General features: G+C 38.3%; 1 protein-coding gene across 1 annotated transcript; it reads right to left on the reverse strand.

The window, feature by feature from the left end:
* Window positions 1-1,092: 1,092 nt before the first annotated feature.
* On the reverse strand, window positions 1,093-19,726 carry LOC122325066 (metalloendopeptidase OMA1, mitochondrial-like). Its single transcript, XM_043219920.1, is given in 9 exon segments — window positions 1,093-1,903; window positions 1,905-1,951; window positions 10,400-10,549; window positions 12,098-12,172; window positions 13,927-14,055; window positions 15,745-15,852; window positions 17,139-17,312; window positions 17,528-17,756; window positions 19,030-19,726. Coding segments are annotated over 9 exon segments (1,437 nt in total). The 5' UTR covers window positions 19,368-19,726; the 3' UTR covers window positions 1,093-1,716.
* Between the last annotated feature and the right edge of the window lie 502 nt (window positions 19,727-20,228).

Genomic DNA, 20,228 nt, shown 5'->3' on the forward strand with positions numbered 1-20,228 from the left:
GCTGAAAGATATTCTCAAACTCAGCAACTGCACAGAAATTTCAAGATACTGTTGTAAATAACCCAGCATTTCTAAAATCAGTAGCATGAATGCTAATTTCATGTTATTTCAATCCAACAAAGATGCAGCAAAATAGTATAAAACTAAAAAGGAAGCACTGCAATAGATTCGTTGTGATGCTCATGATGGTGAACTAACCTTCAGGTTCCAGATCATAAAACCTCAAAAAGTAGATTCCAGGGGTGTTTCAGGTCAGGTGTAGCCTTCAATAATCCACCAAATTCTCGCTTAGATTTGGTCCAATAAGTTCCTGAATTACTTTATTCTTGTTAAATACCCAATCTGCACATTAAATGAGTGACATAATGGCAGAGGTCTCCAGCCCTGAACCTGGAGAGCTATAGTCCGACAGATTTCAGCTCCAAACCCAATCAAGGCGATTACTTGTTAATAACAGGCAGGTGTGTTGGAGCAGAGTTGGAAATTAAGTCTGCAGAACAGGCTTGGACATCACTGCTTTATGAAAATACAATGGGTATGTAACTTATTCAACAGCAATTTTACAAAAATGCATTGTTTAAAAAAAAACAGAAAAAAAAACAAAAACAGAAAAAGGTTTGTAACCAGGCTGTTTTGGGCCACCATTGACTTCATGGTTTTTTTTCCTACTATGGAAGTCAATGGTGAACCAAAACGGCCTGGTTATAAATATCTTCCTTTGTATTTGGCAGAGCCAAGAAATTCATACAAGTTTGGAACTGCTTGAGGGCGAGTAAATAATGACAGAATTTTCATTTTTGGGTGAACTGTTCCTTTAAACCAAGTATCCGTCCCTTAAAAAAAGCTTTGCAAAGGGCTGCAACATGAAGTAGGTTTCTGCATGATTGGGAAATTTGTAAAGCATGAAATAAATCCAGATGCAAAAAGTAATTTCCCTCATGTTCTCATCCTGCAAATTTGCCAACGTTGACCAATTAATAGCTGGTTGGTTTGAAAGAGACTTTTGTATGAGCGGAGCTTCATGCATCACTTTTTTATTTTTTTATTTGACTACGCCTTTTAAAAAAAAAATGCACACCCAAAACGAGTAAATTAGTTGATCTTGTATGTAATTACAGTCCCATATTCCTTACATTCATAGCATTCATACAAAGTGCATTTAAAATAAATATAACACTTGTCAAGAACACAAGTGTTGGGCTCACTTAGCATCAGCTGCCTATTGATAAATCCTCTAAATAATGTAGTGTGTCCAAAGCTCCTACCAGCTTCAAACACGGTGACATTAGCTGCTATGCAGTAGTTACATTACAGCCTGGAACCTATAGGGGACATTAAAGCAGAAGCAGATGTTTGATGAATAATGTACTGTACGCAATAATGCATTCAACTTTACAGGGGTCTTATGCTAATAACATCATTAAAACCAATCAAAAACCCATTTACAATTGCTCCATTATTAACACGACTCGGAAGGAGGAGCGTAAACTCGCGAAAGCATCTCACACAAATGATGTACATGCTCCCACTCAAAACATCTCACAGACCAACTGACGTAGGTATCAAAGCGACAGCTAATCAAACAGATCAAAAAAAAAAAACTGTCTGGTTCTATCTGACAATCCTCTCAGTCCTTGCTCAGAGCTACTGGACTGGAAAAAGAGAAGTGAAAAGGAAAGCTTGAATTTGTCCCTGTCAGTCATGTTTCGTCAAGTCTCATTTACTAAGCAGAGTGGATGTGGCCAGCGCTCCTCCCAGCTGAGGCTGAGACCCTGGAGTCAGGACAGGAGGCAGCATGACTCCGGCTCTCCGTTTCTCATTCTTTTCCTCTTGTGCAATCTTTTCTTGTTTTTCAGTGTTGTCAAGAAGCAATTTAACAGCCTGGTGGAAAACGACACGGGGTCAGCTTTGGGGAGGCGGGACAGCCACAGCGTGCGCGGAGCTCCACGGCCTGTACCAACACAGAATGACACAGATTAATGCAGATGCGTTTGAAGCTTTGACCTTTGACCCATCACCTCCGTCTCTTTATCTTTACCCGGGTGACGCTGCTTTTTAAGAACTGATGGATGGATGGAAATAGTGACGTGAAATTTGGATGAATAGAAATAGTGATTTGAAATGGATGGATAAGAAAATAGTGATATGAAATCTGGATTAATAGAAATAGCGATTTTAAACGGATGGACGGAAATAGTGATATGAATCTGGATTCACAGAAATAGTGATATGATATGAAATGGATGGATGAAGTAGCGATATGAAATCTGGATGTATGGTTGACGGAAATAGTAATAAAAATCTGGATGATGGATGGAAGGATGAAAATCGTGATATGAAATCTGGATGGATGGAAAAGGTTTCAAGGGTTTAAAGAAATAGCGATATGAAATGGACGGTCGATGGAAATAGGAATAATAAAATCTGTCAGGATGGATAGAAGCAAAATCTACATGGATGATGGATGGATATGAAATCTGGATAGAGAGATGGAAATAGTGATATAAAGTCTGAAATGTGGAAATAGTCTAGAAAATCTAGATGGATGGAGGGATGAAAGTGACCGTGGCGTGAAATCTACATGGACGACGGCTGGAAATAGTGATAGGAAATCTGGATGAATTGGAATAATTGCTCAAAATAAAAAAGAATGAATTTTGATGAACTGGAAAAGTTATTGAAAGAAATGGATTAATGATGGAAAGTGATCAAAAATCTAAATGGATCATTTGAACTAGTTATTGAATGCATGAACACGGACTAGGCTATCTTCTACATCTGCATTAAAGACATGCAGGCTGTTTAACAAAGACTGATTTGACAAAAACACGTCCCTTACTGCGTTTTGTTTGTGACCTCTGAACTATGACCTTTGACCTCCATTAAGGGTGATGGAGAAAAAGCCCTCATAGCACTGGATCAATAACGCGCCGTGAGACACGAGCGACCAGCACACAAAGGACATTTAATGTAAAATATTTTTCCAGCTAAATTATTATTCTGAACCACCTGCCCTGGGGAGAACATATCAGACTGAGCTGCTAAACACTCTCTCAAACCAGGAAGACGGGTCGTTTTAAGCAACACTGCAATGTTTGAGAATCAGGCCATTAGGGAAACTCTATAAAACAAATGACACTTGATGAAAGAGTGGCTGGAACAAAGCTTATTGAGAACAATTACCCAAGAGGGACACGTCAGTCGCATACTTACGGCCAGTGTGACGCTGAATACTTTTAAAAAGCAGATGCATTCTTCAAAAGTAACATGCATTGATTTTACAATTTAAAAAAAATTGTTCTGTCAAAGGAGTCAAAGACAACCTAGGCTGAACGCTAAATATAAATGTGGAAATAGCAATAGAAATAATAATAAAGTATAATAGTTGATCTATGTCTTTAAAACTAAATGATCATCATACTTTAACGATACAAAACATGATATGCAATAATATTTAAAGCAATTCAAATGTTCTGTGTCAGTACAGGTTTTTTAAGAAAGAGAAAATTATTACTTTTATTAAATTGCAAGAAAATATACAATTGATAAAAATTGACAGCGAAAACTTTTTAAATGGTATAAAAAAATATCAAAAATAATAATCTGACTGTTTTCAACATTGATATCAGGATCATGTGACACTTATACTGATTTACTTTTACTTTTTTGTTCATAAATTATCTATTAATTGTGCTTCAAAAACAATGCCAATAATGCATCAAACTAGGTTGAATTGTGTGTGTGTGTATATATATATATATATATATATATATATCTCATGTATATTTATTTTACAAAAATACATTTTCACAATTATAAAAAAAGTGTCCATTTAAAATTTTTAAAACTGATTTAAACTTAAAATAATGTGATGATTGTTTTAGAATAAAGCAGTTTATACAGTTAAATGAACTCCATGTGGTCTTTTACACCCTGACACACTGGTCTTCAAGCAGGTTCTCACATAAAACGCCGCAATATCTCACACGTCATCATGCCTCTGGAAATCCTACCTTCATCAGACTAGTCACTCTCAAACAGTCACTCTTATAAAAAGGCAACGACTACAAAATCCACTTGTATTGATGTATAAAGCATCAGGAGGCTAAGAGAGTAGTCCGCACACACACACACTCCACTATGGTAATTCTCATTAGTGAGCACGTGGAGGACGAGTCTCCATTGGCTCAGGTTAAAAGAGGTGAGAACAGAGAGAGATGGAGGGCGTTTTAAAGTAACTTCCCGAAGGAGTAATAGCTTCCACTCAACAGAAACACACACGCATTACAGTTGATGGACAATTAGAGCCCCGGCCATCTGCTCCTTCTGTGTTTGAAGTACGCAAGCAGGACTGTTAAGGGTTCAAGCTCAAGGTTAAGTAAAATTCACGCATCCTTCCGCCGCAGCTTTGCTTCGTATATTAGACAGCCATTTTGTGTAGCCACTGGTGCGTGACGGGGAGAGAGCATGTTCCTGTAGATGGCTGTCCATTGCTCTACAGTCTACGGTTCAGTCTATAACCGGCGTGTTAACCCGAGTTCTCCGTTTAAAGCAGGTGGTCAAGGGCCGCCCGGTTAGTTAGCCCCTGCTGGTAGATTTAGTAACTACACCATCTGGCTTTCTCTGCTGACGGCTGCAGCTGTGAATTTTGAGGGAATTTGTTATTTTAATTATTTGGGAGGGGTTTTTTGCAACACATTGCGAATGGCAAATATTTCATCATTTCATGGTAGATGTTTTCCGGTGTCTGATCTTTTTTTTTTTTTTTGAAGGCTCTTAAAAGCGTGAAATCGATTTATCATTTTCCATCTGCTGCCTAACATCACAAGATACTTGCATAAGAGAAGCGATTTCAGGCTAGAAGAGACGGACACCAGCGCGTAAGTCTATTATACCTATTGCTGTGTGTTGTTCAAATTATTTCTTGCTGTTTGGAGAGAATATTTGCGTTTCCCTACTTATTTGTAGTGTGTAGTTTAGTTGTGCTGTACTTTAAGTGGTTGTAAATTGTTTGCCTCCGGGCTATTAAGAGCACTTAAGTGTGAAGGCGTTAGTTTCGCTTTTTCCTGAGCGACCTCCTGATTGGCTACTGCCTGGGCAAATTAGAACTAGCTTTTCGCTGTTTCCACTGCATACACTTTGTATTTATTTGTTGAGTGTGCGCTGGCGCCAAAGCGCCAGCGGAAGCGCCCAGTGCTCGCGTTCAGACTCCTCGTGTGAAGACTACGAGAGTAAAGACATACGACTTTTACTGCGCGACTTTAACTGGAGCAACGCACTTAAGTACATTTTCCTTCATTCTCTTACACATCTTCACTTCCTCTTTCTACCTCTATCATGTGTCTCCAACTCATTCCGGTTGTCTCTCGTCCTCGCCCTAACAACACACGCAGACGACAATGCACTCCTACTAACCTACGCTCTGTCCCTACATCCTCTACTACACCCCTATCTTTCTCTGTTGGTCTGTGGAATTGCCAGTCAGCGGTCAACAAAGCTGACTTCATTTCTGCTTTTTCTTTACATTCTTCACTCCACATTCTGGGATTGACGGAGACCTGGATTCGTCCAGAAGACTCAGCAACCCCAGCAGCTCTAGCCAACAATCACTCTTTCTCACACACACCTCGTCAGGTTGGCCGGGGTGGTGGCACTGGTCTGCTCATCCCAAACAATTGGAAATATTCAACCAACTCACTTGTATGTCATTACATCTCTTTTGAATTTCATGCTATCACAGTTACTACTCCGACAAAATTCCACATAGTGGTAATCTACCGCCCCTGGACATATTCTAGACACCTTCCTAGAGGAGCTGGATGGATTATTGTCATCTTTTACAGACGAAGGCACTCCACTCCTACTCTTCGGGACTTCAACATTCATCTTGACAAACCTTACGCTACGCACTTCCATTCCCTTCTAGCTTCATTTGACCTCAAACGCCTCATCACGACAAGCACCCACAAATCAGGCAACCAGCTTGATTTAATTTACACACGCAGTTGTACTGCAGACACCATTTCAGTACAACCGCTTCACGTCTCTGACCATTTCCTTCTTACATTTCAACTGCATTTTCCTATCTCTGTGCAACCAACCCCTATACCGGTTACTTTCCGACGTAACCTTCGTTCCCTTCTCCCTCCCATCTCTCTCCTCTGCTGTGTCCTCCTCCCTTCCCTCACCTACCCATTTCTCTTCTTTGGATGTGAATACAGCTACAGATACCTTGTTCAGTGCTCTAACCTCCTGTCTAGACGACATCTGCCCTCTCTCCTCCAGGCCAGCACGGACTGCCACCTCTAGCCCCTGGTTGTCTGATGTTCTCCGTGAGCATCGGGTCAAACTCAGGGCAGCGGAGAGAAAGTGGCGCAAATCTAAAGATCTGACAGACCTGAGCAGGTATCAGACTTTGCTTTCTTCCTTCTCTGCCGAAATCCGCACTGCCAAATCATCATATTTCCAAAACAAGATCAACAACACTTCAGACACACGTAAGCTCTTCAGATCATTTAACTCCCTGCTCTATCCCCTCCACCACCTCCCACCACCTCAATATCACCTGACGATTTTGCCACATTTTTTACAAACAAAACAAAAGCGATCAGCAGCCAGTTCTCAGCCCCCAACGCACAACCCTCAACCAACCGCGCATCGACTACCGATTCCTCCACTTTCTCCTTCTGCTCCTCACTGAGACAGAAGTATCCAAACTTCTCCTCTCCAGCCATCCAACAACATGTCCGCTAGACCCCATACCCTCTCATCTCCTGCAAGCAATCTCCCCACTGTCTTGCCGGCACTCACGCACATCATCAACACATCTCTCCTCACAGGTACCTTCCCACAGCATTTAAGCAGGCTCGGGTAACCCCACTGCTCAAAAAGCCCACTTTAAACACTTCTCTTATTGATAACTACAGGCCAGTCTCTCTTCTTCCATTCATAGCGAAAACACTTGAAAGAGTGGTTTTCAACCAGGTATCACTGTTTCTTTCGAAAAACAACAAACTGGACCATAACCAATCAGGTTTCAGGTGCGGCCATTCAACTGAGACTGCGCTGCTCTCAGTCACGGAAGCCCTGCGGACTGCAAGAGCTCAATCCAAATCATCAGTTCTCATTCTGCTGGATCTATCCGCTGCTTTTGACACTGTGAATCATCAGATCCTGCTGTCTACCCTCTCATCACTGGGCATCTCTGGGATCCCACTTCGTTGGTTCGAATCCTATCTCACTGGTAGGTTTTTAGGGTGGCCTGGGAGGAGATGTATCCACAGCACATCAACTGGTCACTGGGGTTCCTCAGGGATCGGTTCTTGGTCCCCTCCTCTTCTCCATTTACACTACATCACTAGGCCCCATCATACAGGCTCACGGCTTCTCCTACCACTGCTACGCCGATGACACACAGCTCTACCTCTCTTTTCATCCAGACGATCCAACGGTAGCTACTCGGATCTCGGGTTGCCTGGCGGACATCTCGACATGGATGCAAGAGTACCATCTACAGCTCAACCTGACAAAGACTGAGCTGCTTGTATTCCCTGCCACTCCAACTACACAGCATGACTTCACCATCCAGCTAGGTTCTTCGTCAATTACCCCATCATCCTCAGTCAGAAATCTTGGTGTAATCCTCGATGACCAACTTACCTTCAAAGATCACATTGCAAACACTGCTCGATCCTGCAGGTTTGCACTACACAACATCAGAAAGATCAGGCCCTTTCTAACAGAGAAAGCTGCACAGCTACTTGTCCAGGCCCTTGTCATTTCTAGACTGGACTACTGCAATGCTCTTCTGGCTGGACTTCCATCGAACACAATAAAACCTCTACAAATGATTCAGAATGCAGCGGCACGGCTGGTATTCAATGAGCCCAAGAGAACCCATGTTACACCTCTCTTTATCTCCTTACATTGGCTACCGATTGCAGCTCGCATCAAGTTCAAGGCACTGATGCTTGCATATAGAACAACCACAGACTCGCACCGGTCTACTTCCACTCACTATTACAAATCTACACACCCTCTAGAAGTCTGAGATCTGCTAGCGAGCGACGCCTCATGGTACCATCTCAAAGAGGCTCAAATCACTCTCCAGAACTTTCTCGTTCTCTGTTCCTGGCTGGTGGAACGATCTTCCCGCACATATCCGGAATGCTGGATCTCTGTCAATCTTTAAGAAACTGCTGAAAACTCACATCTTTCAGCAATACCTGACCTCATCATAAAAAAAAAAAAAAAAAAAAAAAAAAAAAAATACTCTCACTCTCACTGTCTCTGTCTCTCTTCTTATCCCCTTGTTTATTCCTTCCCTTCTGGCATGTACTAATTTGAACACTCCTGTGACTGGGTGTTATAAGCACTTACACTGTCTGTTTGTCTCTCTAAAAATGAATCGCTGTTGTACTCTCAATTGTAAGTCGCTTTGGATAAAAGCGTCTGCAAAATGACTAAATGTAAATGTAAATGTAAATGCATAAACGCTACAGTTACACGTGAACATGCATTACGGGACACAAAAATATCATTTTTATCAGTTTTACATGACAGACACAGGTTATGTTTTGTACGATTATTATTATTATAACTAAATGACCATTATATTCTGCGTTAAATAAATTAAAAGTAACAGTAAAAACTTCTGTTCAAATGTTTCAGGTTTAGAAACAAATTTTTTTTTTGGTATATTTAAATAATAACTAGTCCTTTACGTGATAAAACATACTGTGAGCCTGAAACGCCAACGTTTCCTCCTTCTCGTGTAAATCTCGTGAATAAAAACTGAACCACTGGAAAAAAAACAGGCGAATCAGAACATAACACATAACATATGCAGTATACAGAATCAAACATGAGATTTTGATTTCGAGTTCAATTCATTTCAAGCGATGCACTATATATCCTAATGTGCTACATAGCGCTTCACGTGGTGAATTATTTAGCCTCAGTCGCTTCACGAAGGCTTTCTTCTGTGGTTGCTAGTACCATTCCTCCACACGCATGTAGCGTTTTCTGACATCTCTGCGATTCATAGCTCTTGGGTTTGGTTTTCCCCTTCCAGCAGAAGAGCATTTATGTGTTCGTTTCCACCATGAACGTGGTCTAAGGCATGCGTGTAGAGGGCCGAGTTTGCTCCAGAGCAGAGAGGTCTCTTGACGTCTCGTTAGCTTTGGTACGGTCTGGATTCAGATGCGTCTGCGAGCCTTTCTGATAGATACTCCTCAAATCAAGAGAACAGTGTACCCAGGACATATACCTCAAATTAAAGATAGAAAACAGCTCTAACTCGTCTATGATGGTCCGGGAGCTCTCAGAATTCATCAAACATATCTTAATATGCATTTCGAAGATAAACAAAGGTCTTGTGGGTTCGGAGTAAATGAACACATACCAAACAGTGATGTTCTAAAAATGTTAATTAAGAAAAAAAGTGTTTTGTTTTTCTCATAGTAGAAGAAATGCTAAATATTTTCACTATTGGTCTCAGACTTTTGGACCCCAGTGAAGGTAAAATTATTTTTGCATAATAAAATGCTATTCAGTAAGGGGACTTTAAAGTGTGCTATTAAAAAGAATAAAGAAATCTGATTTTATTGATTCAAAACACACAAAGAAAAGGAAAAATGAACACTTTTATATTTTTTTAAATGCCAAATAAATATAAATTAAATATAAAGTTAAATATCTTAACAATAACAATAAATTAGTGAAAGCATTTTCTAAACCCATAATTTAGCAATTGGATAGCTGTGTAAATATATCATTAAATAAAAACCAACAAAAACGTCCATGTGTAAAATGGTAAAGAAAGGCCAGTGTCAAATGAATAAATAAAAGTAAACTGTATATGCCTTAAATTCAGGTGAAACAATGGATGTAAAAAAAATATTTATACATTTACTGTTCCATTTAATTAAAATTAAATCAAAAAAATTTAAATCTTAAATACTGAATATTTAAAATAAACTTGTTTTAAAAAAATTTAATTTTAAACTTTTTATTTTTAAGCAATACTTTTTTTTTTTTTTTTTTTTTAATGTTTTTATGCCTTGATTCAGATCAGGGAAAGTGTGTGATGAGATCGATATAGGTCCTCAAGCTTATAACAGCACGTTTGCCACTCTTTTTTTTTTTAAACAAAATTTGAAATTACAAGGAAGGACGAGGAAAACAAGAGTGACACTGCAAACGGGAAATGAGACCAAAGCTTAGCGTGGCTAAAAACAAGTACGCTAGCTCAAGGCTTTGATGGGTTCTTTCTTTTAAATCAATTCCTTAACCATTTGGTTGTTGCCTTCTCAGCTGCTATATATTAGTAAGATTTCAGTCATGTAGCCACGTCTAACGATATCTGATGATACACGTGTTTGGCTTTCGTGTGCTTTACCTCAGGGACGAGGCGGTCCAACTGTCTGACGCGGTTCTGGTGAGAAGGGTGTGTGGACAGCCACTCGGGGACGGTAGGCTCGCCTCTCAACTGATCATAGATCTCCATCTGCTGCCAAAAGACGGGGCCCGCCCTCACGTCAGCACACGCCTGACACAAACACACACGAATGTCCATTAACGCACATACAGAGACGGTTTCCAGTCATGTTAAAGCCCCACCACATCAAAGGAAGCTCACCGAGACATGACACACACACACCAAGCGCCCGAAGCTCTGGACAGCGTCATTATCTGAAGCCGAGAGCTGGCTGGCTCACGGACAGCATGACTCATGACTAGTCTAGCAAGCCTCGTATCGTTACCGCAGCAACGTGCCAGTGTCCTTCACCGAGCCGGCTGTGGCAGGACGGAACCGGGCCCGTTTACGAGCAGCAGGCGGCCCGTTATTACTACTATAAGAGATAGAAGGGAATTGACTGTTTCTCCATAATGATGCCAAGCATGGGATCAGGAGACATGCTGTCAGGAAGAGCTCTACACGGTGAATCAGATCTCTGCCACGTACAGAGAAACGCTTCCTGTTTGTGAAGAGACAGTGCCATCTAGAGGTCACGTAGGTTACTGTGACTGTAAATAACTAATAAAAAGCAGAATCTGCAGCAAAGGATTGCGTTCGGTTTCATTTGTCCGGTTTTCTAGTTAGAAGAAGTTACTAATTATTAGCCATACAGCTTTTATTAGATTGACATTATTGTAAAATATGCCATGCCTTCAAAAGTTCATTTATTTGTAGTTTTCTCATGATCTTGACATTAACAAAAGTTTTCTTACTGTTCATGATTTAATCTGCTCTTGAGCTCAAATCTCAAGTTGTGTTCTCACGGACAGCAGCACGAACCAAACTATACAATAAATATCCATTTGGATAAGATGCTGTCACAAATGTAATGGTCAGATTATATCTATCCTACATGAAACATAAAAATAACAAATTAATTATGCAGTATAATTTTATTTTAAACGAATAAGAAGTATGTTGAATCGAAGGTGCTCTAAAATATTTTTAAAAAATTATGCGCATTTATATTCGAATGCTAAATGATTTACATAATATACATAAAACAAAACCTAAATCCTAGCTATAACAGTTAACTTAAACTGTTAAAAATAGTTTTCAGTAATTAAACAAGCTGAAATTAAATGTAAAAAAAAAAAATACTAGTTAACTAAACTAACTACACTGTAAAATATTTAAAAGTCGCCCAACTTAAAAGTCTAATGCAACTAGTTTCAGGAAATTTTTAGTGTAGTTTAGTTTTCTCAATTTGAAATAACTCACAAATCCCCTGAAGCTGGTTGAAACTGAAACTAATAATTAATACTTAATATTCTAACACAGTGCTGAGCTTAAATCATATTTATTTAGCCTGATTTTCTGAACAGAAAATGTTAATTGTGACAATTTGTGGAAACACGACACATAAAAATTATTATATAAGGTTTATAATTCAGTTATGGGACGGGATGTGAAAACGCTTTCTTCTGCTTCTTCTGCTATCCATGCACTGCAAATCATAAAACATACTGTATGTATAAATGCAAATTATGTAGCAGTTGCTTTCGGTGTAAACTGGACAAATTTTTATCAGTGCGTTCCTTGGAGCTGAACCACGATAACAATAACATTTTGCCGCACCTTGGCAGCCAGCTTCAGGCCGACCTGGTCCGCCTCTGCCTCCAGCTTACGACTGAAGGGCCGGTCAAATAGGAACTACTGAGACAGACACAGAAAACGAGAGAGAGAGAGAGATATATGCGGTTAAATGAGCTATTCTGACTTAGCGCACTGAAGCTATATTGAGTAAACAGAGGAAGACGGACAGAATGAAGTGAACCATATTTGGAGAACAAAATGACTAGCAGATAAAAAGCTTAACCATTAAAATGTAATTTATTTTAAAAGTAATGGGAAAAGACGATGAAAAACAGGGGAAAAAGGAATGAAAATATCATTAAAAGGACAGCAAGAAAGTACATGGTATCTTAGAAGAAAAACACCATAAAAAAAAACCAATGTACAATTAAATTTAAAGTGGACCTTTGTTTCACACCACACAGTGATTCAGAAAATGCTAATTCAATATCCATTTAGAAGGCAAATAAACGTAGCTGAATTCTAACTAACCTCAAATTGAAGTCCTTAGAAACCCAAATTAAGATCTCCTCTGAGATACTGTTATTGTTTTTTGCAATGGTAGCAAGAGAGCACTTGAGAAGGTTTCTTTGAGCTCGAGGAGAGGAGGATAATTCACCTTTAAAGGGTCTTTTAAGGACTTTAGAATCAATAATGAGTGTTTACTAGACAAACCCAACCGTTAACGTCTCAGGATTAACGCTGAGCAAACTAAATTTAATCCAAATGTACACATATAACCAGTAAAAAGATTTTCTTTTTAATAAATTCATACTTTTATTCAGCAAGCACACTTTATATTGATCAAAAGTGACAATAAAGTAAATTATATTAACACAAAATGATATGTGTTATGAATGCTGCTTTTTTAAAACTTTCTATTTCTAGAACTCCACTATTTCCACAAAAATATTAAGCAGCACAATATTGTTAATAAGGAAAAATGTTCCTCAATATTAAATTGATAGAATTATTATTAAATGATAGAAGTTATGGAACAAAATTCATAAGTGAAGTACATTCAGCTTTGCCATCACAGGAATATTTTAAATATATATATTTAAACACATATATTTATTTTTAAATAATATTTTTAAAACATTAACACAGAAACCAGTTTTTACAATATTACTGTTTTACTGTATTTCTGATCAAATAAATTCCTTAATGCCTTAAGCCTTCTTTCAACAAATACATATATATAGAAAGAACTGAATTATATTAGTGCTTTTAAATGATTAGTCGCATCCAAAATAAAGGTTTTGTTTACATAATATACATATTTTTATGTATATTTAAATACACATAAATGCATGTATATATTTTTTTAAAAGTTTCTATATTAAATATATTTATATGTGATATGAATTATATGAAAATAAATACATGTAAACATTTTCAAAATATATGCTGTATGTATTTGTGTATATATATATATATATATATATATATATATATATATATATATATATATATATATATATGTGTGTGTGTGTGTGTGTGTGTGTGTGTGTGTATGTATATATATATATATATATATATATATATATATATATATTGTAAACAAAAACTTTTATTTTGGATGTAATTAATGCAATAATCATTTGACAGTATGTAATTAGATATATTTTTTAAAATAAAATAGATTTAAAATGCTTTTCAAAGACGAATGTGATATTTATTAGCAAAAATTATTCATTTAGAACAGACTGGGTATAAAAAAATAAAACGGCTTGATTACTGTGGGAACACGTCATTGGTCGCTAGAAAGGAGACAGATTAGAAATCGATTAAAAAAGCAGAAGGAGAGAGATCGTAAGGTCAGCGGTCACCTGCACCAGTTTGCCCTGAATCCAGTGGCCCAGCACGGCTAAACTGTCCCGGGGACAGATCGCCCAGATCGCCGTCAACAGGACGAGAGACAACAGCTCCACCACGTGAGATAAACTGGCTTGCTCTGCCTAAAACGAGAGAGAGAGAGAGAGAGAAATTCATTATGCGCTTCTGTTTTTGTTGATTTCGTCATTTATCTACTATGCTAATTTGTTTGTATTTGGGTGATAAGAACCTCTTTTTAAATCTCGCTTAGCAGCCCGTTCTTTGACAGCACGCCCAATTAGAAACAATGCAGAAAAACAAACAAAAAAAGAAACGAGCAATTTAGCAACGAGAGACATAATGAATCACACCGAATTGTATTTGCGATACACGCGGTATTGAGAGAAGGGCTAAAGATATGCCAGAACACGTGTCCACGAGTGGCTGGGATCGTGCCACGGCGCAGATTGGTGGGTAATTATGTCAGCTTCGTGCTCATACAGCTGTATATGATTTAAAAAAAGAAGCATTCTGAGATTACGGATTGCTTGGTATAAGTGCATGCTGTAATGGGTTTTTACTATTCATTTTTAGCACAGTATGTATGTTATGCAGTATATACATAGCATATACATTTTTATTTATATTAAAAAAAAAGCCAAAATTGTGAGGTGCAAGCGTACAAAAGCGTACAAACCTTTTTTATATAGATGAATATATGAAAATTAAATAAATGCTAAAGATTTTTTTTTCCTGTAAGTTTGGTCCTCTATATTATGGCACACGTTTACAAAATATATATTAATTTATATATGATTTTCAATGTCTGTCAACAAAAATCTAAAGACCTACTTCAGAGCTGCTCAGAAAATTTTGTGTTTCACGTACACAAATTAATAATTATTAATAAGATATTATGTTTTTGTCGCTTATGCTCACCAAGGCTGCTATTACTTGTAGTATTATAGTGTAAAACGGTACTGAAGGATTGTTACAAATTACATTTGATATTTCTGTGATGACAAAGTAGATTTTTAAGCAGCAATTACTGCAGTGTTTAACGTCGCATAATGCTTCACAAATCATGGCTGAATATGAACAAACAAATCAAATAAATAGCGCAAGGCAATCAATTACAGGACAGTTTTTTTTTTATCTTGCTTACGGCTATCAGGTTTTTTGTTTTAGGTTTGAAATCTGTTCCAGCATTTGCTAGCTTGTTGCATTTGAAATAAGAAACACTCACGAGTTTAACAGCGTGTTCTGCGTCACAGAAAAATAACCACGTCATATTAGTCCTGATATCAGCGTTAAGCTCCTTCGCCCTAACCAGACCCACAAGCACACAGTGATGCAACAGCTCTGAAACTAAAACATCTTTTTAAACCGAACCCTTAACAGCGCTCAGCGCCTCTGAGACAGGACGCCTCCTTCTCTTCATTTAAACCAAGAGAAGAGATGAAAGTAAAACATGACACACGCAAAAGAGAGATAAAGCGAGCACTTGAATCTAATGAAGGGTCTTTTACTTCCAGAAAAAAAAGCTGAGGGACACAGCAAAGGAAGTACAAATTTAGTTTGATATATAAAGGCCAGAGGCTGTGTGGAGACCCTGCAACCGACTGACGATGGGTAGAAAACCATATAATGCTCCTATACGTTTAGATTTAAATCAAAACCACCCTAAGGGGGGGAGATTACTGAACTCCACGAACTCCACCGCTTTCAGCATAATTCATTATTGGATTAAAATAAGGTCCCGATAAAATGACAAAAATAACGGGAGCTCGAGTGATTCTGAGAGGAGGGCCGACGGGGTGGGCGGGACTTACTGCGTGACCAATCAGAGCGTGAGCCATCTCATGTCCCAGTATAAACACCAGCTGATGGATGTCTGCTACAGCCTCAAGCATTCCTGTGAAGATGAAGACCTTTCCATTCTGACAGACACACACACACACACACACACACACAGACACACAGACACACAGAGACACAGACACAGACACACAGACACACACAGACACACACACACACACACACAGACACACACAGACACACACACACAGACACACACACACAGACACACAGACACAGACACACACACACAGACACACACACACACACACACACACACACACACACACACACACACACACACACAGACACACAGACACACACACACACACACACACACACACACACACACAGACACACACAGACACACACAGACACACACAGACACACACACACACACAGACACACACACAGACACAGACACACACACACACACACACACACACACACACACACACACACACACACACACACACACACACACACAGACACACACACACACACACACACACACACACACACACAGACACAGACACACAGACACACACACACACACACACACACACACACACACACAGACACACACACTCATTAGAGATGTGAAATTTTCTCTTCTAGTAATCAGTCTCAAGATTTCTGCAGTGGATTAAAATCTCCATAGCTTCTCTATGTGAGAACTAAACTACACAAAGCGTATAATTATTTGCAAAAACTGATAACTACAAATCATGTTTTTCATTTTATGTTTTTATAGTGATTTATTGTGTTTATCTGGCTTTATTTTGTAACAGGTCTTTTTTCAACTGCATTTTGACTGAGGTGAACTGGAGTGCACAATGAAAAACATGTTTTTGAAACAAAGTAACATAACAAAATGGCAAGATATTATACACTTATAATGCATTATAACTACGAGAAATATAATCCATTGTAACTTAAATGGATGAATCGTGTTCATTGTGTCTTATAAATTATCATACTTTTAAAAGCTATAACCACAAATTAGTAAACATTAAAACCGTTTTTATGATATCCATGAGATGATACAACGTATTATGAAGTTTTGTGTTTATAATGCATTTTGCATTCATTATAATTCCTAAAGAATACACATATAATGCATTAAAATACATAAATGTTACCGAAATTTCTTTACCGTCACATCAGTTTAGTTGCAATTAAATTTACTATTTATTTAGCAATGACTATTTCAAATAGATTAAATATATTACTATTACAACTCACACTGTGTATTTTTTGTGCATTTGTGCAGGTTGCTCCTTAAAGTCTTGAAACATTTAAATAATTAAAAACATTTATAGACTTATTTATTAGAGAAATCCTTTGGTTGTTACCAAACATGACTCACGGGCAAAACGAACGCATTGACTGTAGGGCCCTCCACCACGTGGACTGTCCATGAGACAGAGGAAATCTCAGCAATGTCCTGGTTCCTCTCGACCAGAGTCTGAAGCACTAACTCTACAGCCTGATGCCTGGGATCCGACGGAGCGATCAGAGACTCCTTAAACTCCTCCATGTACTGAGAGAGAGAACCAAGAGAAGGACGAGCAATGCAATAAAACTGAATCAAATTAAATGGTTTGTGAAATGAAACGCCACATTTCGTTTCCATAATATCCAATATCAAAAAATAATAATTCACGCGAGCCATTTTGGGCCCGCTTGAGGCATGTTGTTCTCGATCATATATCTATATGAACTGAGCCGACTGCAACCACAGAAAACGAGTCGTACCGCTTCTGCAGTGAACTCAGCCAGCCGCGTGAAGTTGTCTCTGCTGAACACCAGCAGTCGGGTCCTGCCTGTGACCGGAGATTCGTCCAGATGAGTGAGTAGAAAGAGGGAGACGAAGAACAGCAGTCCTGCCCCAGCTCCCACAAAGTGCCAGCGTCGACGCCATGTCCATTCACGAAACAGCTGCTTTTTATTGCCCGGCAGAGCCAACCACCATTTCCTAATACTCCTAGAGACGGGGAGAGAGACGCGCTTCAAACCAGAATTTGGCGTCACGACCTGCCATATGCACTGCATTTAGTAACAACAGTATTCTATAGGTGCATGGAGACAGTGTACGCCGAGGACTTTTTTTTTTGTAAAACTGCAGAACATTTGGTGGATTTTCTGCAGGTTATGCAGAACGCTGCGGAATTTAGTAAATTGTTCTTTTTTTTAAATAAAAGAATATTATTATTTAGCATGAATGCATTAAATAGATCAAAAACGACAATAACGTTTTACAGTGTTACTGCTATATGTATGTAACGCATTCATCTGTATTTAACTACTTGACGAATGCTTTGAATAAATGCTCTGAAGAAAGCTTCCTTAAGCTTTGAAGGCCTTGTGAATCATTTGAGATCAGTTAACAAGGCTTTGTTATTTCACAACTGTTTCAGTGGTCCGTATTTCTCATATTTTAAGGATTATTTGATAACTGCGTTTATTTAAAAAAAATTGCAATGGATTTGTAAAAAAAAAAAAAAAGTTACGCTTGTATTATTTTTTGGCCTGAGTTTTTGTTGCAGATACTCAGTTTTCGACCGTGTGGTGTGTCTATTCGAACCTACCCTAATTTTATTTAGTGGAAATACAGTTTAAATTATATTTACAAAAAAATATAGCTCCACTCTGTATGTTATTTAAACATAATATAGTATATATATAGTATATATATATATATATATATATATATATATATATATATATATATATATATATATATATATATATATATATATATATATTTATTTATTTTTTTTTTTTTTTTTTTTTTTAGAAATTGAAAATATCCAGGGCCATCATGTTCATTTATCATTTATATATATTTATATAAATATATATATACACATTTAATTTCCTTAAACATTAGAAAATGTACAAGTGTTCATATTCAAAGTTGCTAAATCAAAGATTCATCAGGCTCCAATTATAAACCCCCCAGAGTGGTGACCTTAACTGCCAGACCAAACACTCCAATATTTCAAACCACCTTTAGCTTTAAATACATTATTTCAACAATGTAATGCAACAAGATAACATTTATTTCCATCGAGAGTGGCATTCATTTTTGGCTAAAATCAATGGGATTCTGCAAAGTTTCCAGCACATCCTGAACACTTCCTCATCCTGTCCTTCAGATTCATCAGCTTCACCAGTTCTCGACAAAGGCTGATGGGTGTAGACGTGGAGGTGGGTCATTCTTATAAAGGTTTAGTATTTAAGAAAAAACAACTCACCTGCCCAGTATGACGGCCATGAGCTTCTGCAGAGGCTTCAGCAGCATCCATATCAGAGGAGCGGGTAAAGCCCTCCGCCTGGCCGAGGTGTGGAAGTGAACGACGGACGGGTGACCCGGAGCTCTGGCTGCTGTTACACAGAGTCTCGACCTCGACCTCGGGCAGAGAGCTGCAGGAGCCGCTGTGACAGGTCCTCTGGGTTTCAGAGAGACGGGTGAGTCTGTCCGAGCCGGACCCGGTCTCTGTCCGCACCGTCTGAACACCGAATCAAACCGGCTTAACGACTTTATGCTGCTCAACACGTCGAGTTTGACCAGGCGAAGACAGATCTGCTCCATTGCTTTGATCAAATGTAACCTTACCCTTGTTTGCGTACTAAGTGTAATATGATAAGCTAAGCCATAGTTTGTAGATTATATAAAAATGTGGGACTTTAACAAGTCGCTGTCTTGAAGCAAAATAGGAAGTCTATAAAAGTATCTAGCAAGTGTGATGGACGAGTGGTATTACAACTTCACCGACTGCTAAAGCTTCCGCAGTTGCTAGATTTTCATTGCTACAACTTCTTAATTATAGACATTGCTTATTTCAAAAGTTTATCCGTCTATTTTGAGAAGTTCTTCACTGTGAAGATGCCCTCGAAACTCTCCTCCGTGTACTTCTCTGCTACAGTTTAAACACTCCCCCTGACAACGGAAACACCTCACTGTGGTTCCGCTCACTTATTACCTGCGGTCACACAAATTGACTCGTTTTAACAGATCTTGTGCAATACCCAAAATTGGATGTCGGTGTTTATATGCAACTGCTTAGGTGATCAAAATTAAACAGTAAAAAAGGACAGATTTTACCAGTTAGGTCAGAGTAAACATTTTGTTTTTACTCGAACTGTGTTACTCCAATTTCGATGAGTCTTCCTTCAGCCACAAACACTTTCTTAAACACTGATCAAATTGAATTACAAAATGTCATCGAACTAGAAAAAAATTACATTTTAAACGTTTAAATTTTCAATACAACTTTGTGGTTAAACTCAACTTGTATGAAAAGTATGTTATAAAACTTAAACATAATAACAATCTACATGAATGCAATGATACACACACTTTTGTACACTGTATAAATGATACATGTGTCCTCTGCAGTGGCAGATTTCCTTATGGTATGTTTTTACATTCAGATCGTTAGGCTTATTGTTA

This window comes from Puntigrus tetrazona, chromosome 20, assembly GCF_018831695.1.
Source record: "Puntigrus tetrazona isolate hp1 chromosome 20, ASM1883169v1, whole genome shotgun sequence".
NCBI classification, from domain to species: Eukaryota; Metazoa; Chordata; class Actinopteri; order Cypriniformes; family Cyprinidae; genus Puntigrus; species Puntigrus tetrazona.